This window comes from Myotis myotis, unplaced genomic scaffold, assembly GCF_014108235.1.
Source record: "Myotis myotis isolate mMyoMyo1 unplaced genomic scaffold, mMyoMyo1.p scaffold_m19_p_2, whole genome shotgun sequence".
NCBI classification, from domain to species: Eukaryota; Metazoa; Chordata; class Mammalia; order Chiroptera; family Vespertilionidae; genus Myotis; species Myotis myotis.
Window position 1 is genome coordinate 164663992 of NW_023416324.1, and position 24393 is coordinate 164688384.

The 24393-nt window shown below is 38.5% G+C and overlaps 1 protein-coding gene and 1 pseudogene across 1 annotated transcript in view; both read left to right on the top strand.

The window, feature by feature from the left end:
• LOC118676258 overlaps positions 1–23053 on the top strand; it is a 53346-nt pseudogene extending 30293 nt beyond the window's left edge.
• Positions 1–24393, top strand: part of ACAP2 (ArfGAP with coiled-coil, ankyrin repeat and PH domains 2) — a 131120-nt gene that overhangs the window by 15325 nt on the left and 91402 nt on the right. Inside the window, exon 2 of the mRNA XM_036349857.1 lies at positions 22708–22765. Coding sequence (XP_036205750.1) covers positions 22708–22765 — 58 coding nt within the window. The remainder of the gene's footprint in view (positions 1–22707; positions 22766–24393) is intronic.

Here is a 24393-nt window from a genome sequence, read left to right on the forward strand (position 1 = left end):
GAAATTTTAAGATTTGCTTTCTACCAAGGAATATCAACCCCTTCCCCCTCAATTGGTTTATTATTACTAGAGTAGTAGGTAATGTAGGAATGGGGATTTAAACTCTCAATTATTAGATTTTTTTTCTATTATCTGCTTTACATCATGCAATGAGATGTTATCAAAATAATAAATCGATCAGAAACCACCATAGTACCAATAAATGTACCTGAACAACTCCAAGCTAATTGCTTAATTTTGTGTATATTTTTTTCTGTTCTTTTTTGTTTTAACTTTATTGCTATAAAAGTATAATTTGAGTAGTGGAAAAAGGAGTATTTGGGTAAATTGCTTGTGTTAAAAGCTAATCTGTCCTCATGAAAATTTTTATGACATAGATGTGAGTGGAAACTAGGTGAAATATTTGAGACATACAAGAATGTGAGGGTGAAACAAGAAGAAAAACAATATGAAGCAAAGCTGTCCTTTTGCCCTTTCTGTACTAGTACGAGGCAGCCTTTAAAAAATCTTAATCACAGGGAAACCATTAGTATGGTAAAATTTATTATGTATGATCAGCATAACTGAGAGGTTATTTTGATCAGAAGTCTCTGAAAGGGTAACCAAATGCCTACAAGAAGGAAAAGCAACATAGTCACCCTTTCGCTTGCAAATTAACAGTGTAACACAAAAATCATTCCAGATGGTTCACTACTGAAAAGATTTTCGTGATTTTCCTATCATAATCTATTCCAGACTTAGTGAGATTCCTCTTAAACAAGGATACATTTTTGTGGCATGACAATCCTTTTTGTTTTCCTCTGGGAAAACACATATATGTTAATTTGTGAGATAAATTTAGTATTTCAAAGTTAGTAGTGAGTCACATTTTAAGATGAGAATTTGGGCAGATGAACTCTGAGTGGAATGGTTCTTTTCCATTAACTTCCATCCAATGTCTTCTCTCAAGTTCATGGCTGTGCAATTTTTTCTGCTCTTTATTTGCAAATGTCTTCCTTGAGAAATTTAGCTTCTTGAGTATGGTCAGAGATGAATGCGTTTTCTGATCATATTTTTAATGTCTTTTTCAGCTTATAATATTTAGGTCTGATTAAGTATAAGGCAGATATAATGAAAATTAATAAAAATTTTAAAAGGCCTTTGAATGTTTATACATTAAATAAAGTTAGTAACTTTCCTATATACCAATAAGCAGATGGAAATAAAAACATTACCAGGGAAATCCCATTTAAATTAATAACAAAAAATATAAAATAAATAGAAATGAAGTCAACATAAAATATGTAGGACTTGCCCAACCAGCATGGCTCAGTGGTTGGGCTTCGACTTATGAACCAGAAGGTCACAGTTTGATACCCGGTCAGGGCACATTCCTGGGTTTTGGGCTCGATACCCATTGTGGAGTGTGCAGGAGGCAGCTGATCAATAGTTATCTCTGATCATTGATGTTTCTATCTCTCTCTCCCTCCCTCTCTGAAATCAATAAAAATATACTTAAAAAATAAAATATGTACTTTATAAACAACAATAAAACAGAATTTGATGACAAAAAGGAAAAATATGACTAAGGAAAATCATCTGTGGCTTGAAGATTCAACATTGTCAAGATTGAATCTTCTAACAAAACACTTTTATAAGAATAACTAGTAGCCCGGTGCATGAAATTCATGCACATTAAAAGGGAGTTAATTAGCAGAAATATTTTGATATTGGTATTTGCCCTTTCTCTATAATAGAAGTGTGAGAGATTAAAGGAAATTAGTAAAATGTATATGAAAATAATATATAAATTTATTAAATAAACAGTAACAAAAGGATATAACAACAGAGGCATGATATAAAAACGACAAAAACATGATATGAAAACAACAAAAACATGATATAAAAACAACAGTGATGCAAACAATGACTGATAAAGTGATTAAACTTATTCTAATATCTCCCTGTACACCACATTAAGAGTGAAAACACTTTCAGAGTGCTTGACTAATTTCCCTTGTGATGAAGTATTTAGAACTTTAACATCACATGCTCTTCAAACTCGACAGAGAGCAACATATAACTGACTATGTGTGAAAACGGGTTCAGGTAGGAATATGCCTACTCTGTCTAGAGTTTGTCCTTGTGATTTATTAATAGTCATCACAGATGCTGGCATCACGGGAAACTGTCGTTGAATCAATTTAAATGGGAGGCCAGTGTCAGATGGGGACAAATCAATTCTTGGAATTAGAACAACCTCTCCCTCTGCAGATCCTGTTAATTCTTCAGCTTTGATAATGTTAGGTTGTAATCTTTTGATAATAAATCTGGTACCATTACAAAGACCCCATTTACTATTAAGATTTCTCAATAGCATGATGATTGCACACACTTTCAATTTTAATTTATGACACGGCATTCCCAAAGGATTAATACTATTAAGAAATTCGATGGGAAAATTTTCCTTTTCAGCATCATCTGTGGAATCAATGGAATCATCACTCAAGTATGTGTGAAAATCTCCATCGAGTATATCCAAAATGTCTTCATTTACTTTTTGAACATGCTCATTTTTTGGACAAAAAATTGCATGTTTAGATATATTTTTTGAATATTATCTATAGATAGAGTATTTCCAAAGGTAGCTTCAATAATAGATCCATTACAAATCATTTCACAGGGGATTTCAATAATATCCATTCCTGAATGAAAACTGCTATCAAGTTTGCCATCTCCAAGTTTTACTAACCATTCACTATAAGCAGAATCCTCTGATCTCATATTTGTTGTAAGAGACAACTTTCTGAAACATCCCCAAACATTGCAGTACTTTAAACTAGTTTGTACTATGGCCAATCGCATAGCATTGTTTTAAATCTTTCAACTCAAATAGATTAAATATAGATGGGGTATATCGTATATAGTTGGTGGGATTGTAAATTGGTTCAGCCTTTGGCAGGGGGAGAAAGGTTAGGAGGGTAGATAATACATTATTGTATAACAAAAGCTGTAAAATATTTATACTCATAAAACGTTTCACCATCACACTTCTAGAAATTTATCTGAGGCTTTTTTTCACTTAATCTATTGCAAATATTTCTATGTTACATTATGTCTCAATATTTTGAATAGCCCCATATGTGTATATATGTGTGTGTGTATATATATACGTACATATACATATACATATGTATATGTATATATATATATATACATATATGTATATATACATACACACTATTTAGGTGGCGGTATTTCTACAAAACACTTTCTTATTTATTTATTTATTTTAGAGAATGGTAGGGGGAGGGAGAGATAGATCGAGACATTGATTGTTGCAGCACCCCACACATGCCCTGACTGGGGATTGAACCTGCCACCTGGGTATGTGCCCTGACTGGGTATGAACCCATCACCTTTTGGTGTCCAGGATGATGCTCAACCCAACGAAAGTGTTGTGTAGCCGGCCAGGTCTACAAAACACTTTTGTAAGAATTAATGTTCTTATCTGGATGTCCCATTTATCTCTTTGGTTGTTGAGAACTTATTAAAAACAACAATGTTCAAGATGGGTTTCAGGCCACCCAAGAGCAAGTTAATTGCAACTTGAAAGAATTTGCCATCTTGCTTTTTAAAGGAAGTTTAAGTTGTAAACCTTTGAACTGGAGCTTTGATGGTGAACAAGACTCAGTCCCTGCCCTCATTGAGCAAATGGACACTTAAGTCACAGTTTGTTAAATGATACAATCGAAGTAAATTCTGGGAGCAGATAAGAATATCTGCGTGTTGGCATAGTAAAGCTTTCCAAGGTAAAGAATGTTTACATTGCCCTGGCTGGTTTTGCTCAGTGGATGGAGCATAAGCCTGCAGACTGAAGGGTCCCGGGTTTGATTCTGGCCAAGGGCACATGGCGGGGTTGTGGGCTCAATCCCCAATAGGGGGCACGCAGGAGGCAGCCAATCAATGATTCTTTCTCATCATTGACGTTTCTATCTCCCTCTTCCTTCCTCTCTGAAGTCAATAAAATATGTTAAAAAAAAAAAAGAATGTTTAAGTAGAAGGACAAATTGGGAATTAACCAAGGTGAAGAAGAGTTTAAGAAGAGAAGGGCTTCTGGCAGGGAACTGTATGTGCAAAGACCCAAATGTAGGTGTGCATGTAGAATGGTGAGGATAGAGGTGTTAATAAGGGCCAAATCATGGGCCTTTTGAGTCAGGATTTTAACCTGAGCATAGTAGATAGCTATGGACAAAAAAGGGCTGTGTGCTAACCTGACAAGCTCAAAGAAGGCCTGCATGGAGGCCTTGCAAACTCAGAGACTTAAAGTGACCACAAAGGATGGTTTGAAATTAAAACTTTTTAAACTAAAAGCAGTTATGGCAGGTAGTTTTGTATAGGCTAGAATCTTCCCTGACAAAAGTCTATCTTTACCTTAACAGTGTATCTATTTTCTTTTACATCTACCATAACTTTGGAATGTCAGGGTAACTCACCTTTTTCTAGACCTCTCAGGGCACAACCAGTGCACCAGGGTGGAGACCATAAATCCTCTCATGTTAATTGTTGACTGTTAACTATCTTGTACCCACCTGTGTAAAAAATGTATATGTCTGTCATTTTACTTTTCATCCAATCCCAGAGGTTCCCCACCCTTTTCGTTTTCCCACACTAATCTATCAGAAGTGGATTTCATGTAACCCATTTATATCTTCACTTTTAATTATAATGTATAAAATAAGGTGTAAAACTGCCATTCTCTGGAGCATTATCTCAATCCATTGAGATTTTGCTTCCCAGCAATTGTTGATAGTTTGACTCAAATAAACTCACAAAAAGTCTATATAGGTTTGAATGTTTTACATTGACAAACCTGTCTCAAAATTTTAAGGCGGTTAATCTATCTTGATCATATTTTTGCTTGTTAAAAGAACATCTTGATTGTATTGTATTGGTGTAATTAATTTCATTGGAACAGGAAAGACCTTTGGAAGATGGTTGCAGTTCTGGTGAGAGAAAATGATGGTCTGCTCTAGGTAGTAGAGATGGAAGTGGGATAGCATCTAAGTTTTTAGGAGGTAGAATGATATGGGACATTATGCTTGCTTGGAAATGACTGATGGGCTAGGAAGAGTCCAGATTTATCTTTTTTTAATTTTTATTTTTTTTTATTTTATTGCTTAAAGTATTACAAAGGGTATTACATATGTGTCCATTCCCCCCCCCCCCCCCCGCCCTAGACAGTCCCCTAGCCTCCCTTATCCCCCAGTGTCTTATGTCCATTGGTTATGCTTATATGCATGCATACAAGTCCTTTGGTTGATCTCTTACCCCCCTACCTCCTGCCCCCCAACCCTCCCCGGCCTTCCCGCTGCAGTTTGACAATCTGTTTGAGGCAGCTCTGCCTCTGTATCTATTATTGTTCAAAAGTTTATAATGGTCTCTATTATCCATGAATGAGTGAGATCATGTGGTATTTTTCCTTCATTGACTGGCTTATTTCACTTAGCATAATGCTCTCCAATTCCATCCATGCTGTTGCAAATGGTAAGAGTTCCTTCCTTTTTAGAGCAGCATAGTATTCCATCGTGTAGATGTACCACAGTTCAGATTTATCTTGATAACTGTGCAAATAGTGGTGTAACTTACTGAGATAGAGAAGAGCAGATTTGGTAAAGATAATGCCCAGTATTTGAATAATGCATGGTCCATTCAGGCAGACATTTTCAATAGGCAGTCTGAAGCTCTGAGAGAGAGATGGGCTGGAGATAAAGATTTGAAGTCTTGATATTTCAAATTCGTAAATGGGTTTTATAAGTTGGAATAATTTCCTTTTATATTTATGACAGATACATGTTAAGCTTATGCTGAAAGAGCTGCTTGCCAAATAACAGGCTTTCTGGAAGTATTTTGTTGGACATGTTTTACTTCTAGTGTTGTAATTGTGAAATTCAACCTAATTGATGCGTGCTATTTTCATTTATTTATTTTCAGTTTTCGTGGCGTTTGGAAATCCATTGTAAGGAAATACTTTATGGTATTTAGCCCTTCTGTGGTTAGACATTTAAGTTGTTTCCTATTTTATCAATGTTGCTATTGCTAGAGGCCTGGATGAGTGGAATTCCTCCGTCAATAGTGGGACTGGGGCTCTTGGGTCACCACTGAAATAAGAATTTCCAGAAGCCCCCATGGGAGAACGAGTGGTTTTTATTTGCGTAAAGTTACATTCCTCGATTTGCAAAGTCCCATTGGGCTTAAACCAGTTCTGGAAAATGTGCAGCTGGGGCTCCAGCAGAGCCAAAAGCAAAGCAGGCCAGTATCCAGAGTTTCCTTCTATAGTGGAGCTGAGTCCATTGTAGCATCAGGCTAATTACAGTCCGTTAGTCCATTGTGTGGGTCCCACGTAGCCTTGAGCCACATGGGGCGAATGCAGGGGAGCTGCCTCCTGCAACGGGAGTTTCAAGAGGACAAGAGGGCTTAGAGCAGTGGTTCTCAACCTTGGCTGCACATTAGAATCACCTGGGAATCTTTTTAAAATCCTGATTTCTGGGCCTCATCCTCTGGAAATTCTGTTTCTTTGTTACTAATGTTGTGGCCTCACCCCATAACAAAGAAACAGAATTTCCGGAGGATGAGGCCCAGAAATCAGGATTTTATAAAGATTCCCAGGTGATCTAATGTGCAGCCAAGGTTGAGAACCACTGGCTTAGAGCACAAGAGCCAAGAGAGGAAACTCCCTTTGTGCAGGAGTTTAAATATCAAATCTTCCCGTGGTGGTGGCCATGCCTATTCTGGCCACCAACTTGTTCCCAGGTGACTGACAGGTAAGCATCCTCCCACATCATCTAGACCTTACTGGGCATGTATCTAAACTGCCTCTCTCCAGTCCCTTCCCCTCTCAGTTCTCAGGGAATAGACCTGTAGAGTGTTAACTGCAGCTTCTTGGCAAAGCTGTATAAATGGCATGCCTATATTATCTAGTCTTCCTTTTACTCCTTTCCTGTTAATAATAACTAGGTTAGCCATAGCCAGTTTGGCTCAGTGGATAGAGTGCTGGCCTGTGGACTGAAGGGTCCCGGGTTCGATTCCGGTCAAGGGCACATGCCCAGGTTGCGACTCGATTCCCAGTAGGGGTGGTGTGCAGAAGTCAGCCAGTCAGTGATTCTCTATCATCATTGATGTTTCTATCTCTCCCTCCCTCTCCCTTCCTCTCTGAAATCAGTAATAAATATGTATATAAAATATTGATCGGCTCTCTGCCTGAAGCCATTCCCTATGCCTTAGACCAAATGGAATCAATAAAGCTTTTTGCAGTTAAAACAGAAAAAAAATTATTTTTTTCATTAACCTGAATTTTAGTTTTTTAAACTTATAATGGGCTTATATTTAATATACTATTTCTCACCATGGGGTTGTTAGTATAAAAGCTTTTATTTTTGACATTAAATCTCTTCCCTATTTTAATGTCAATACAAAGTACTTTTTTACATTAAATCTTTTCTCCATTTCAATGTTAGGTACATTGAATATAGTTTTCACTACTTTTCTCCCCAAAAATAAAAGTTTTAAATTTTGACTGACTATATTTGATATCTAATATCTAAGTACAATATTGACTTGGGAGATAACAAAACAAAAATCTAATAAAAATATAGGGAAGAGACTCCTTAACAATGCACGAGGCAGTAATTACAACTGAGTAGTGACAACTTCCTAGGATTCTGGGCAAGAGTTTCCTTGTTCCAATTTCATGTGCTTTGAAAATTATGAGATGATCAAATATTATGCAAATTTCAGACATCTTCTTTGACCCTCTTTTTAACTATCAAATAAATTATAGACTGTATTTTTCAGTGCGTTATTTGTTGTGAAAAAGAATTTTTTTTTTCCATTTAACATATATAAATTTATTCCCATTTATAGGGAAACTAAGAATGTAAAATTACCGTATTTACTATTTCTTGGGAACTCTTAGACACCAAAGCTCAGTTTTTAACCTAAATATTCAAATATTTTCTGGGCAAGGTTTGATTGAGGAGGCTCTTCAAAGTTATACCTCTTTATTTCTCTTTCGAGCTATACCCCAAAACAAGCACAAATGCCTGTAATGCAGAAAACCACACCTAAAAAGAGAGCAGTTGCATCTCCAGCTTCTACTGCTTCAACAACAGGCAACAACAAAAGCAGTGAAATGAAGACTATGAACAGTTGTGCTGAAACTGAGGTCATGATGTTGGGACCTTGAGATGGCTGGATTTTGAGTGCTGAAGGTTTTAAAGAAATGATATAGGTATAACTCTACCTGAGTTGAAATACTCCCTTCCTGGAGCTCGGAATTCTGAGGCTAAAAGGTTCCATGTGACAGCGCCTTCTAGGAAGCAGCCATTACAGCTCAATCTGAATTAAAAAAACATACATGCGCGCGCGAGTGCACACACACACACACGTGGCCCAGTGCACGACTTTGTGCACATTGAAAGGAAATTAATTAGAAGAAATATTTTAATATTGCTATTTTCCCTTTCTAATAGAAGCGTCAACCAAATTCACGATCGACAATGACAGATCGAAACACACGCGTGCGATTGCCCCCAGTGAGAGCTTTATATGTATCGTGCATGCACGAGTCAACTTAGCCTTTTATATATATAGAATAAACTTGCTTAATTAGACCTGCTTTCTGATTTAGCTAAACTTTTTCCAGCCCAGTGAAGCACCCCAACTTCTCTTTCAGGTAATTGTCAGTAACACAGCAGTAAATATCAACATGAAGCAGATTATTATTGTAGATCATGCAGGGAGAACAAAGGGTAAAATATTTAACTGCAGCAATGTTTGACTATATTCTATGCAGTGAGAAAATCTGAAGTCATTTTCAAGATCCACCATTTCTTTTCAGTTGGGTCAAATTCTAAGCTTTCTAAATCTCCGTTTTCCGGCTAATGAAAAGAAAATAGGATTCCACTGAGTCTCCTATCTACCTACTCCAGGACTTCTGTGAGGATCAAATGAGATGAGGCACGGGAAAACACTTCACAGACATTTGGTTAAAGTGTAAAATGTTTGTACCTGGCCATAAAGCAAGTCGTGTTCCTGGGCTAAGGAAACTCCAAGGAGGCTAGTTGCTAGGGAGAGGAAGTCAGGTGTTGCTATGTGACGTCATTATCTGGCACCCATGGCGACCATTTCTGGACTGGGCTGGGCTGTTGACCGCATTTTGCGCCATGGGGTCTCGGCAGCATCGGCTGTAGTTTGGTGGGCTGTTGCTCCAGGGTGGTGGTGAGGCCTGTGTTCCACTTGGGGAAAGACAATTTGTGGGCACCAGGTCCGCAGTGCTGTTTCTCTGTAAATGGCCAGTGCGTGTCACGGAAGCACCTGCATTGAGCATCTGCCCCCTGGTGGTCAGTGCGCGTCATAGCGACTGGTTGGATGGACACTTAGCATATTAGCCTTTTATCTCCTGTATATATAAAAGGCTAATATGCAAAGTGTCCCCTTGGGAATTCAACTGGGAGACCAGAAGTTTGATCACTCACTATGATGTGCGCTGACCACCAGGGGGGCGGCGCGGAATGAAGGAAGACCCCGGCTGGCAGCCAGGGAAGGGAGGCCCTGGCCAGTAGCTGGAAGGACCCTATTGGCCCTGGTCACTGACCAGGCCTAGGGACCCTACCCATGCATGAATTTCGTGCACTGGGCCTCTAGTATATAGATTTTTTTTTTTTTCAAAGAGGAAGGGAAAGGTTGGGAGGGAGGGAGAGGGAGATAGAAACAAAGATGAGAGAGAATCATTGATTGGCTGCTTCCTAGTGGGATCGAGTCCACAACCCCGGTATTTGCCCTTGACTGGAATCAAACCTGGGACCCTTTAGTCTGCAGGTTGACACTCTATCCACTGAGCAAAACTGGTTAGGGCTCAATCTGAATTTTAATGTAATATAATTTTATTCATTATAAATCTCTTCATGGTTTGACCAATAACTTTGTCTGAAATTGGTCACTATTATGAATATGCCAGTCACAGGAAAAAGACTAAAGATTAGAGGTTACCAAAGAAATACCTAAATAAACAGTGTATGATATCTTTTGATGTGAAGAAATTTTTTAAAATTTATTTTACATTTTTTATGGTGGTCAGTACATTTAACATAAAATGTACTATCTTAACCATTTTTACATGAATAGCTCAGTAGTATTAAGTATATTCATATTTTTATGCAGCTATTACCACCATTCATCTCCAGAACTCTTTTCATCTTGCAAAAGTGAAACTCTGTACCCTTTAAGCAATAACTTCTCTCTCTTCAGCCCCTGGCAGCTACCATTCCACTTCCTGTCTCTATGATTTTGAATACTCTAAGTACCTCATATAAGTGGAACCATAGAGTATTTGCATTTTTTTAACTGATTTATTTAATGTCTTCAGGGTCATCCATGTTGTAGCATATGTCATAATCCTCCCTCCCCTTCTTATTTAATAAAGAACAATTTATTGATTTTTTTTTTTTTTTTTTTTTTTTAGAGAGAGAAGGAGGGAGAGAGGGGAACATCAATGGAGAGTGCAACACACATCATCGACATAGACATGTGCCCGTGACTGGAAATCGAACTGGCAACTTCCTGGTGCAACTGAGCCACACTGGCCAGGATATAATTTCCTCCATTTTTAAAAATATATATATTTGACTGATTTTTTACAGAGAGGAAGGGAGAGGGATAGAGAGTTAGAAACATTGATGAGAAAGAAACATCTATCAGCTGCCTCCTGCACATCCCCTACTGGGGATGTGCCCACAACCAAGGTACATGCCCTTGACTGGAATCGAACCTGGGAGCCTTCAGTCCGCAGGCCGGCGCTCTATTCACTGTGCCAAACCAGTTAGGGCAATTTCCTCCATTTTTACAGAGATAGGTGTGGTTACCATTATTATCCAGGAGCCTTTCTTACTGTCATCTTTATATATTCTAGATTTTAATGTATGTCATGTACATATCTCCATTCCTTATGGCTTTAAAAGGCAAATCAAAATAGACTTGTCAGCAGTTATTTTGAGACTTCAACAGAACCCTTTTATAAAATGGGTTGTTAGACACAGATTTAGATATGCTACAAGTCATCTATGCTACAAATCATACCATAGGGAAAATAAGATTCATAAGTCTGTAAGAGTTTAAGTGGCTGCTCTGTCTGGTGTAGCTACTCTCTGTCTCACTTCATCACCAATAAACTCTCTTTCACTTAAAAAAAAAAGAGTTTAAACAGTAGTTTATATTTCTTTTCCTTAGAATTGTGTTAAACACAAAACATTTTGAACTTGTATGTTGCCTTCGTTTATACTTAACTTGAAAGTGTCACATTAGCAGTTTTATTAAGGTAAATATGTCATCAGTATACATACTGGTTTACTTATTTATTTTTAAACATTTATTTGTTTGTTTGTTTGTTTATTTATTTTTGTTGTTGTTAATCCTCATCCGAGGATATTTTTCCATTAATATTTTAGAGAGTGGAAAGGAGGGGGAGAGACAGAGAGAGAGAAACATTGATGTGAGAGTCACATTGATTGGTTGCTTCCTGCACGTGCCCCATCAGGGACAGAGATCGAGCCTGCAACCGAGGTACATGCCCATTGACCGGACTCGAACCCAGGACCCTTCAGTCCACAGGCTGATGCTTTATCCACAGAGCCAAACCAGCCAGGGCTACATACTGGTTTATTTCTCTCAGTTAAGTCATCTGATGGCTTAGAATATTTTCCTGTTTTTTTTTGTTGTTGTTAATATTAGGTATCACCAGAAATTTGCAACTGAGATGCTATAGATCAGTAGGTGTTTAGTGAGCATCCATGTATCTGTTGTCCCTTCTTAGCCATTGTAAATCAGTGGATTAGATGTAATGATGAACTGTGGAATATGAATAAATACTCAGTTTATATATAGGTATTACTGAAGTTGTACAGTCTCTTAATTGCACAGTCTCCTTTAGAGTATAAGTGTGGTTAAACTGGAGGATGAGGACTTGCTGAATAGAAAGTCAAGTTCGCATTACAGAGATTCTTGGCGCCTCAGCAATATAGTTAATATGATTGCATTAAGGTTACTGTAGCTAGACTATTCAAAGATGATCTAGTTTTTAAGACAATTTTGTGGACTACTGAAACACTTGATTGGTAAATTTGTGGGACAGATTTATAATCTATGCTTAAACAGTTAATGAAGTTATTTTGAAGTGATTGATCTGTGTATATGTGTTGCTTTTATTTTATTTTTTAAATTTATCTTTATTGTAGAAAGTATTACAGATGTCCTGCCTTTTTCCCCATTTTGTGTTTGCTTTTAATTTTGAGAATTTATCAGCAAAGTGTAACTATCTAAACTATATAGTGGCTATAGCTATACAAAATGAATCAGAGTTGGACTGTAATGAATCCTAATTTTATAGAAGACAAGAAATCACAGATCTTGATCTACTGTACCTTGTCTCATGGAAAATTAGAGCTAGATTAGCAACCCTTGCATTTGTAGAAGTTAGATTGTGTTTAATATTAAAAGTGACAATAAAGACTTTTGCCCAGACTTCCTGAAAAAGAATATGAAGGTTTGTTTTGTTTTTTTTAAAAAATCTAACTAATTAGTTTAAGCTTCCAGGAAGGGATTGAGAATGGAAAAGGAGAAGTGGGGAACTTAGCCATTTGTTTTTCTTGATGATTGTTAATATGCATTCTCATAATTTCTAGTTGGGAATTTTTTTTTCTCATTTTAGTTTCATGTGTCTGATATTTCTGGAAAATTTTCCAAACATCTATTTTAAAATATTAAATTAATCTCTCCCATAGGATCATACTCTTGGTTCATCAAAGTATCAGGCCAGTCCCATTTTTCAACATTTAAAAAATTGTTTTCCAACCATTTTGACTTATCTTAAAATTGATGTTTATTTTCAGCCCTTATCTTATTTGATCTCATAGAGCTTTTTGACATAGTTGATAACTCCTTCCTCCTTGATGCACTTTTTCCATTTCCCTTCTACACGCTTGATTTTTTTCATTAGTTGCTGCTGCTGCTTCCTCCTCCTCCTCCGTCTCCTCCGCCAAAAGGACCTTCCTCCGCCTCCTAGGCTCTCCTCCTCTTCTTCGTTTCTTCTTTTCTTCTTCTTCTTCTCGATCTTTCTTCTTCTCTCCTTCCTCCTCCCACCTCCCGCCTCCCTCCTCCCTCACTCCTCCTCCCTCCTTCCTCCTTCCTTCCTCCTCCTCCTTCCTCCTCCTACTTACCTTCCTCCTCTTCCCTTCTCCTCCTTCCCTTCCTCCTCCTTCCCTTCCTCCTCCTTCCCCTCTCCCTCCTTCCCTCCTCCCTCCTCTCCTCCCTCCCTCCTCCCTCCACCGCCTCCCTCCCTCCTCCCTCCTTTCTCCTTCCTCCTTCTTTTCTTCTTCATTTCCCCTTGTTCTTCCTGATCTTTACTTTAATACTTGAATGTGCCAAACCTCAGTCCTTAATCCTCCTTTTCTGTCTTTACTTTTTTGGGGGGTAGTGTCCAGTCTTGTGACTGTAAACACTATCTAAATGCCTATGATTAGTAAACTTATATCCCAGGACAGCTCAGACTTCTAAACTCCAGACTCATATATTTATCCACCTATTTAATGTCACCACTTACATGTGTATCTAATAAAGACTTCAGAGTCCAGTACAAAACTGAGTTTGGGATCTTTTCTCCCCAAACCTGTTCTGCCCATAGTCTTCTCCATCTCATTTGGTTGTAACTCTATACTTTTGGCTGCTCCAGCCAAAGTCTTTGAATACATGTTTGATTACAGGTCTACCTTCTCATTGGTGTACCCGTGCACACATTCACACACCACATCTAGTCCATGAGAAAATCTGTTGGCTCTACTTTCAAAATATATCCAGAATCTGAACATTTCTTAACACTGATTGGAATTTAGCTTTAGCCATGATCTGTTAACTAAGATCTCTAGTCTTCTGACTGATTTTTTTGCTTCCTCTTTTGTTTCCCTAAAATCTCATGCCAGCAGAGTAATGCTTGAAAAAAATGAGTCATGTGTCTCATCCCTGCTTTAGACCCTTTGGTTCCATATTTCACTTAGAATCTTTACTGTCAGACTACAAGGCTCTTCGTTGTGATGGGCTCTCCATTATTTATCTCAATTCCTCTCCTACACTTCTCTGCTTTGCTTTTTTATTTTTAGCCATGTTGGCTTCCTGGCTGTTCTTTGAACATACCAGGGCCACTGCATTGGTTATTTTTTCTGCTATTACATCCTACTTGACCACCCTATTTAAAATTGTAGCTGTCTCTGCCCCCACCCCTATTCTGACTTAAACAAAAAATAACACTTATCACTTTATAGAATATTATCAGATCCACTTATTTGATACTAGAGGCCCCGTGCACAAATTTGTGCACCAGTGGGGTCCCTTGGCCTGGCCTGTGGGATCGGGCCAAAACCGGCTCTCCGACATCCCATGAGGGGTCCCGGATTGCAAGAGGGCACAGGCCAGGCTGAGGGACCCCACCAGTGCACAATCGGGGCCAGGGAGGAATGCGGGAGGTTGGCTAGCCGGGGAGGGACCATGGGAGGGCTCCAGGGCATGTCTGGCCCATCTTGCTCAGTCCCGATAGGCAGGACCCCAGCAGCAAGCTAACCTACCAGTCGGAGTGTCTGCTCCCTGGTGGTTAGTGTACATCACAGTGAGCGGTTGAGCAGCCTTAGCATATCATTAGCATATTATGCTTTGATTGGTTGAAAGGCCGACCAGACAACTGGGCACTTAGCATATTAGGCTTTTATTATATAGGATGTTTGTTGTTTGTTGTCTGTCTTCCTCATTAAATGTAAGGTCTAGGAGGGAAGGAACTTTGTTTACTTTATTCACATATGTCAAGCAATAAATATTTGCTCCTGTTTGTTGTTAGAGAAAAGAAAGGGAAATCTCAAATTTCCTCACTTGTATAAATTTTTCTAGTTTAGTGGGGTTTTTTTAAAGTTGCTTAATTTTTTTCCTATTTTTGATTAACTATTTTGATTCTTCTCTTTGTATGTTCAGGTTTTCTATTTGATTATCAGTTGAATGAAGTGAGGGGATCATGGAAGTATAATTTTATGGTGGTATTGGAATAAATTCCTCCTTAGCTCCTTTGAAGTTTCTTTTAGTGCTCCCTTTCTGAGGTGCTCAAGAAGCCCACCAAAGGGCCCTCTTTCCTTTAGAAGTCCAAATCTTATATTATTCTATATTCTAGAGTATTATATAAATTTCCCTTTTCTCAAGATTAAAAGAATTGTAGGTATTGTAATGATTGAATTAAAAGAACATAGGCTTATCCTTGTATGTGGAAAAAACTGACTTTTTCCTTGTTTCCTTGTAAATCTAGTTGTGAGAGTTATGCAATTATTTGTGAGTTCTTTTTTTTATTTTCTGGTAACATCTAAATGAGGCTGGAGAAGTCATGACAAATTGGAATAACTTAGCTAGAGCAAGAGGGATTTGGGAAGTTACACATAAACACATGTACATTGAGATGCAGGTATAATCATCATGAGTGGTTCCAGTCCCCAGATTACATAATTGTTTTAAATGCTGCATCTATCCTTCCATTCAGCTAATTTACTTGGTAATTAACTAAACTAGGGATATGTAATAAAATGAACCATAGTCTCTCTCAAGGCCTCTTAGTTTAGCCATCCAGACTAAATAGTTGATTTAATCATATTGAGTGCTGAGTGCACTATTTGAAGTGAGCATAGTGTGCTTTGTAGAGGTGGTGGTGAGGTGCTCATACTGGGGAATAGATGGTGCCTCACTGTCACCAGTTTACTATCTTAAAATGGTTTATGGCCCTAACTGGTTTGGCTCTCTGGATAGAGTGTTGGCCTGCGGACTGAAGGGTCCTGGGTTAGATTCCGGTCACGGGCACGTACCTTGGTTGTGGGCACATCTCCAGTAGGGGGTGTGGAGGAGGCAGCTGATCGATGTTTCTCTCTCATCGATGTTTCTAACTCTCTATCCTTCTCCCTTCCTCTCTGTAAAAAATCAATAAAATATATATTTTTAAAAATGGTTTATGGTGGGCCCAGCTGCCGTGGATCAGTGGTTGAGTGTTGACCTATGAACCAGGAGGTCACAGTTTGATTCCCAGTCAGGGCACATGCCCGGGTTGTGGGCTCAATCCCCAGTGTGGGGTGTGCAGGAGGCGGCCAGTCAATGATTCTCTCTCATCATTGATGTTTCTATCTCTCGCTCCCTCTCCTTTCCTCTCTGAAATCAATTAAAAAATATATTTTTTTAAAAATGGTTTAAGGTGGGAACATTGTCTTTAAAACCCTGAGCCTATTTAGTATTCTGTTAAATTTGTATTCTTCTGCATCCTGTTTACAGATGTTTAAAAGTTGCAGGGTTTCTACAGAGATGAGATACTATCTTCTACACTAATAAAAGAGAAACATGCAAATTGGTGTCACTCCACTATGCCCACCAGCCAGTCAGGATGAGTATGCAAATTAACCCCCCCCAAAAGATGGCGGTTAATTTGCATATGCAGGCTGAAGACAGTGTAGAAGGAAGCTAAGCGCTGCAGAAGGGAGCAAAGTGGCGGAGAAGGGAGGGAGCTGAGGCAGCGGACACAGGAGTGGAGCCAGGCAGCGGAGAAGGGAGCGAAGCCCGCCGAGGCAGGCTTCGCTCCCTTCTCTGCTTTGCTCCGGTCGCAGGAAGCCCTATTCTTGCAGGAATAGGCTTGAGGAAGCCCTATTTTTGCAGGAATCTTCCTGCAACGGGCCTCTAGTATATATATATAAAAGCCTAATATGCAAAGTGTCCCTTCAGGAGTTTGACCAACTGGGGGTTTGATCGCTTGCTATGACGTGCGCTGACCACCAGGGGGAGGTATGGAATGAAGGAAGGCCCCGGCCAGCAGCTGGCAGCTGCTAGGGACCCTACCTGTGCACTAATTTCATACACTGGGCCTCTAGTGTGAAATGATTTTCTTTCTTTATTTTTAAATATGTTTTTCTGATCTTAAAGAAAGAGGAAGGGAGAGGGGGATATATAGAGAGAAACTTCAGTATGAGAAAGAAACATTGACTGGTTGCACATTGTTGTGCTCACCCTGACCGTAGATCAAGCCTGCAACCCAGGTATGTGACCTGACTGAACCAGTGACCCCCTCAGTGCACAGAACGATTCTCAACCAACTGAGTCACATTGGCCAGGGTGTGAAATGCTTTTATATACAGTGGGGCCTTGACTTATGAGTTTAATTCGTTCCGTGACAGAGCTCGTAACTCAAATTACTCGTATGTCAAATCAATTTTCACCATTACAATAAATTGAATGCTGGGCTGATGTTGTGGCATTCACTGTGACGTTCGCTGCTTCAACTAGCGGTGGGGTATCTGAAGCTGGCTCATAACCCGAATTTTAGCTCGCAACTCAAAGCAAAAAATGGGCCAAGAGACGGCTCGTATCTCGAAAAACTCGTTAGTCGGGACACTCGTAAGTCAAGGCCCCACTGTATGTATGTGTGAAATTGCATATATGTATATATGAAATGCTTTTATATACACACACACACACACACACACACACACACACACACACACACTAGGGGGCCCAGGGCACAAATTTGTGCACCTTGAAAGGAACTGTGGGCCGCGAGGCTGCGGTGGGCACAGGGGCAGGTCTCGGCCCATCCACCACGCCCCTGCCCAGCCCCTCCTGCCATGGCCCTGGTCCCCTGTCTGCCAGCAGCCCCGCTCCTGCTGCCGCCGCTGCCACTCCCATGCACTGATGGCGCCGGCCCTGCTTGCACCCGCAGACTGCATGGAGTGATTGGGGCCTGCGCCAGCAGCAGGTGTGAGCAGGGCTGGCGCTGTCAGCGGGTGTGAGTGATGGCTGCTGCCCCAGTCAACTCTCAGGAGCAGGGGGAGGTGGAGAAGCCCTCAGGGGTGATCGGGGCCAGCAGCCACAACTTACACCCACTGATGGCGCTGAGCGATTGGGACCAGCGCTGGGCGCCGGCTGTGGATGTGAGTGGCGGCTCTGGCGCCGGCAGCAAGTGCGAGCACCAGGTGGAACTGCGGCATGCGGGAACAAAGAATTTTTAGTAACCACCAGAGGCTCGCCCTGATGACAGCAACTGGCAGTGCCTTGGCCTGGCATCCCTGCTCAACTGCTCCACCATCCCGCCGCAGCTGATGCCCACCATGTTATGCACTCTGCTGCCTGCTGCCAATGCCTGCCATGTTCCACACATACCCCCTTGGTGGTCAGCGCACGCCATAGTGACCGATTGTTCAGTTCATTTGTTCGGTTCTGCCTTTCGGTCTATTTGCATACTAGGGTTTTATATATAGATATATAGATAGACATAGATATTATACCTGTAATATCTATATCTCTATATATCTATATATTTTTTTAAATTGATTTCAGAGAGGAAAGGAGAGGGAGAGAGAGATAGAAACATCAATGATGAGAAAGAATCATTGACTGCTGGCTGCCTCCTGAGCCTGCCGCCTGGGCATGTGCCCTTGACTGGAATTGAACCTGGGACCCTTCAGTCCGCAGGCTAACACTCTATCCACTGAGCCAAACTGGCTAGGGCTGAAATGCTTTTCTAAGCAGCTGCTGTACTTCCATTGAACAGTTCTGACATTCAGCAGTTTGCTAAGGTTTCTTCCAATTCAAGATTCTGTGATTCTGGGGTTGTTTCTCACTTCCTCTTAAGTTTTTTTTCTCTTTATTATTTTACATTACTAGACTATATTCTCTTAATATAACAAATACTATATCTTGCATGCAGGTGCCATGCCAGTTATAAAACACAGTGAAAATGTAAGGCAAAATTATTTTTATTATGCATTAATATGGATGTTGTTGTTATTAATGGAAGAATCTGGGAAAGTTGTAGATGTGATTTGTTTAGCAGCCCATGATAGGTCATAGAGAGAACCCTGAAAGGCTCAGTATGTAGTTACCTACCTGCTCTGATTTGCATATATCTTGAGCCTTAAATACCATTTCCAGTGGAAAGGGTAATGGAGAACCATTAAAGGGGGAATATGACAGGTCTCGAATTGTAATTGTTGATAATTTTGTTGGGGCCTCATCCTAGATGTCCCTACCATCTTGCTTCTTCCTCTCATTGTGAGTCTGCTGATAGTTCAGTCTTATTTGAAATACTTGGTCATCCTCACAGTATTATCAGTCACAGAAAAATTTTCTACATAGAAATCTCATTCCCCCCATGAAGTTTATAGTGCTCTCTTCTCCTTAAATGTATTGCCCATAACTGTGACAGGAATTCTTAGGGAATAGACATGCCTGAGTTTGTTGAGATTGCAAATGGAAATGCCTTCCTCCTCAGTCTTTATTTTTCTGGGCCAAGTTGAACGCAACATTGTATAGCCTGTAATTTTGCAGTTTTTTTCCTTAACTCTCCTTTCGTCCTCATTAAAGTGATATTACCCCTCTGTAGATGACTGGTGCCTTCATTCTAGCTTTACACGCTCTACTGTGAAAACTGGATGGGGCTGTTAAACAGTCATTAGTCACTGTTGATTTATTGATTCCAACATAATAGATAGGCCATCTCTTCTTCCACCATCTTCTTTCATGGCATAGTAGAAGGATGTTAACTCCCACTGTAATTATAGTGTCATTTTACCTGCTTGAATATGCTAAATAACTCCCTGGTCAAGAAATTCAGGCTGTTAGAGAAGGGCGGATGAAATGGAAACAGCTTTCTAAAGTACTACTGATTTTGTGTGTATGAGGGAAAAAAATCTAATTTCCTACCTGCTCAGAATAAAACATTAGACTAGTTTTCCTGTAAATAGCATCACCACAAACACATGGGTACTGAATTGTGCTCTGACTTTAAGACCTTACTGTGGCTACAATGGCTATGGCAACATTAGGTGATAGGAACGTTTCAGCTCCATTATAATCTTACTAGAGGCCCGATGCACAAAATTGGTGCAAGGGGCTTGGCCCTCGCAGCCCTGGCTGCCTCCGCTGGCCCTCACAGCCCTGGCCGGCCCTTGCAGCTCCTTGCAGTCCCAGTTGGCCCTCGCAGCCTCGGCTTCATCTGGAAGGACATCTGGAAGGTCGTTCGGCTGTTTGGTCTAATTAGCGTATTAGCTCTTTATTATTAAGATGGGACCACCATCGTATATATGGCCTGACGTATATATGGCCTGACGTTGACTGGAAGAAAGGTTGTTAGGCTGCATGTGACTGTATATGTTCAGTAGAAACCAACAACTAAATCAAATCTTAAGTTGGTCATTTCAACTAATTAGCTTGAAAGAAGTTGAAGTTTGTGTGAAGCTAAATTATATAAAGTTTAAACAGAGTTTTTAACAAAGTGAAAATTGTGGAGTTTCTTTACTGAGTCACAAACAAGTTGAATATACTGCTAAGAGAGAAGTGAACAATGATAGAGATATATGCGAGGTGCTTTGGGGGCACAGAATGGACATGTAATTGAGCCTGAGTGTTTGGGGGAAGAGTTTCTAGGACAGTGATGGTGAACCTATGACACACGTGTCAGGTGACACGCGAACTCATTTTTTTGGTTGATTTTTCTTTGTTAAATGGCATTTAAATATATAAAATAAATATCAAAAATACAAGTCTTTGTTTTACTATGGTTGCAAATATAAAAAAATTTCTCTATGTGACACGGCACCAGAGTTAAGTTAGGGTTTTTCAAAATGCTGACACACCGAGCTCAAAAGGTTCGCCATCACTGTTCTAGGAGGACCCACCTCCTAGGAAGGTAATGTCTAAATTTTTTTCTTTTCCCTCTTCATTAGTTTTAAAAATTATTTTAAAATGCATAGTTATTGCAAATATTAAAAGAATCCAGAAATACGAGTAGTCAAAGGTGTAAATCCCTAATTATACACCCTGCTCTCTAATCCCCATTCTCCAAAGTTGTCATTAATAGATTGATGAATATGTTTCCAGATTTTTTCTATGTGTATACCATCAAAGTTTTCCCCCACAAAATTGACCTCACACTATGTTTAATTTTGTAACTTTCTCCCCCCCCCCCCATGTAATAGTCTATAGTATTTTTCTATGTCAGTAGATATATATATCAATCTAATTTAAAAACTTGCTGCCTCACATAATGGTATGGGTATACTACCATTTATTTACTTTCTATTGCTGGACATGTAGTTTTCCAACCTATTATAAACAATGAATGTCCTTCTACCAAATTATTTTCTTTTGTGAATTAAATTTTAAATGATGAGTAGCATATAGTAGGCGAAGAGCATGAGGATTAATGTGAAGGAGAAACATTTTCTGGATTAAGGGAACAACATGTACTTTCAAAAAACGCTGCTGAAGAAAATGACAGACTTAGGGGAGAAGCATTTCTGTTTTTATGAACTCTTGTTTTCCTGAACTGTGTGTTAGAGTATCTTATTTTATGGAATAGACATCTATTTACTGAATAATTTATAAATATATAATTTTCTTTGTGAGATTAAAAATATTTTTCAGTAAATGTAACCAATGGAGAAGTGGAATCACAAACTGATAAAAATGACTGTTCAGAAGTTTCACAGAGGTTAAATGGATATTTCTGGGAATAGAACTATATATTAGCTATCTTTCTCATCTTTTTTTGTCTAAGTGAGAAATTCTTATCTAGAGTTCAAAATAGTTTTTTGAGTTGTTAGTCTCCACTACTATCCAGCTGAGATAAATTTTGTTTGATTAAAAAAGATAATGATTAGAAGTTGCTAGTTTATCAAGAAGGTATCTGAAAATGGTATATATGGCTTATAGTAGATGAATTGCATTTTGTTGTATATTACTCTTAACAATAAAATTTTATTATACTTAAAAAGTTTTAGTTTTTGCTGTTCCAAATTTCTAATTTTTGAATGTTGCCTGTAGTGTGACATCAAGTACTATAGTATTATATTTTTATCATAACCCTGACAAGTAAGAGTATTTGCTCATTTTTAAAAAATCACATTGGAAATAACAAATATCGCATGATCTCACTTATATGTGGAATCCAATGAAGAAAATAAATTGATGAACAAAACAAATCCAGAAACATTGAAACATGCAACAGACTGACATATTTCAGAAGAGTTTAAACAAAGAATTTATATGCATATATACATAGTCCATGGACAAACAATAGTGGAGTAAGGCTTGGGGAGGGGACAGGAGGTAGATGGAGGAGGTCAAGAGTGGGGGGGAAGGAGGACATTTGTAATATTTTTAACACTAAAGTTTTAAAAAAATACATTGGAAATAAATGGAACATTAAACAAGGGAGGCATCCTTCTGAGCTATTTCTAAAAGTAAAAGATTTTCTTTTTGGTTGCCAAGGATGCTTTGCTGTTTGGTTACTTGTTGAATAGAAATCAGAACTTTGTAAGGCTCAACTTCTAAAATTTCTTACTCATTTAAAAATATATATATGCTAAATAGTTCTAATTAGTCCTATTAATTTGAAAAGTATAAATGCTTTAAGTAAATCAGCCCAATGTGTTCTCTCATTACCTTAAATAATAATTGTATTATTTATTGTATTTCATGATTATGAAATATTTATACTTTATGTGAAGTATAATTTTTAAGCATTTATATCTATTTTTTTACTTAGAGTAATTTTAAGAGTAAAGTATACATTTAAACACATAAAATAACTTATTTTGTATATAATTTTTTTTTTAGAGCTGCTTTAGAAGAGGTAGAAGGAGATGTGGCAGAATTGGAACTAAAACTTGATAAGGTAAATTTTACTTTTTTAACTTTTAAAACATTCTTATTTTCTATAAATAATAATTTGTGTCTATAATAGTAGATGATTCACATTACTTCTTTTATCTCTGTGTGGGTAAATGCTATTTTTATCCCAATTTTACACATGAGGAACTTGAGGCTAGGAACAATAACTAGCTTGTTCAAAATCTAATCGAAGTGCCAGCGCAAGAATTTGAACCGTGTCTGACTTTATTTTTTTTTTTTTAAAGCTTATTGATTTTAGAGGGAGAGAGGAAGAAAAAAGGAAAGAAAGAAAGAAAAAAAGGAAGAAAGAAAGATAGAAAAAAGAAAGGAACATTGATTTGTTGTTCCACTTATTTATGCATTCATCGGTTGATTCTTGTATGTGCTCTGACTGGGGATTGAACCTGCAACCTTGACAATGCTCTAAACAACAGTTACCCACCCGGGGCCTCATGTCTGACTTTAAAGCTCACTATATATTCTTTATATTGTTGGAAGTTTGTTCCCTTTGTCCCCATCAAAAAGATTGTAACTATCTTTTTTGATGCTTATAAATTTGTAAGTTCCTGTTTATAAATTTGAGTGTGGCCATGTTCAAATATAAAATAAAATAAAATAAAACAAAACAAAAACTCATATTTTTTTTCCCCCATTTTAAATAGCTTTTATTTAAGCAAAATCAGATAGGATATCACCTTGGGCTTAAAGTAATCATTACCATCTTTAACCATACAATTCAGAAGCATTTTTCCTTCCTGAGCTGGTTTTAAACTGAGAGTTGGAGATAACTGTTCCCTTTATCCCCAACTTTTGCCAGAAAACAGAAAAATGTCCTATTTTTTACATAGAAAGATTAAGTTCTCCAGTGGCATTTTTTAAAATATCAACCTATATGCACTTTAGAATATAAAATAACAGTGAATTGTTTAAACTCAAAGACCCACTATTTTGAGAACTTTTTATAGAGACTTGGTCTTTCCACGTAGATATCATTGGGGTTTTTCCTTTAATCTCAGGCTCTTCTGTCATCTTTCAAGCAGCATCTGTAAAATTCCCTCACGCCCATAGACATGCGTGCCTCTCATTAATGTGGCAGCATTATTTAATGAAACTTATAGGGGTAACTTTATTTTAAATGGGGGGCTTGTGTATACAAAAGGTATGTATATTGTCATTGTAAAAAAAAACAACAGTTAACATTTTTTTTTCATGTTAATTGCTTAAAAATTTTTCAGAGCCAATGAGGCTCTTTAAAGAAGTTTCTTCCAAAAAACTGAGACAAAGCCAGGTAACAACTTTTAAATTTAAATGATACCTTTATTGTCGTCAAAAACTCATATTTTTAAAGAACTATTGCCAGAATGCTTAATATATATTTAATAATTAGCCAAAACCGGTTTGGCTCAGTGGATAGAGCATCGGCTTGCGGACTGAAAGGTCCCAGGTTCAATTCCGGTCAAGGGCATGTACCTGGGTTGCGGGCACATCCCCAGTAGGAGATGTGCAGGAGGCAGCTGATCGATGTTTCTCTCTCATCGATGTTTCTAACTCTCTATCTCTCTCCCTTCCTCTCTGTAAAAAATCAATAAAATATATTTTAAAAAAATTAATATTAAGTGGTCATATTCTCTG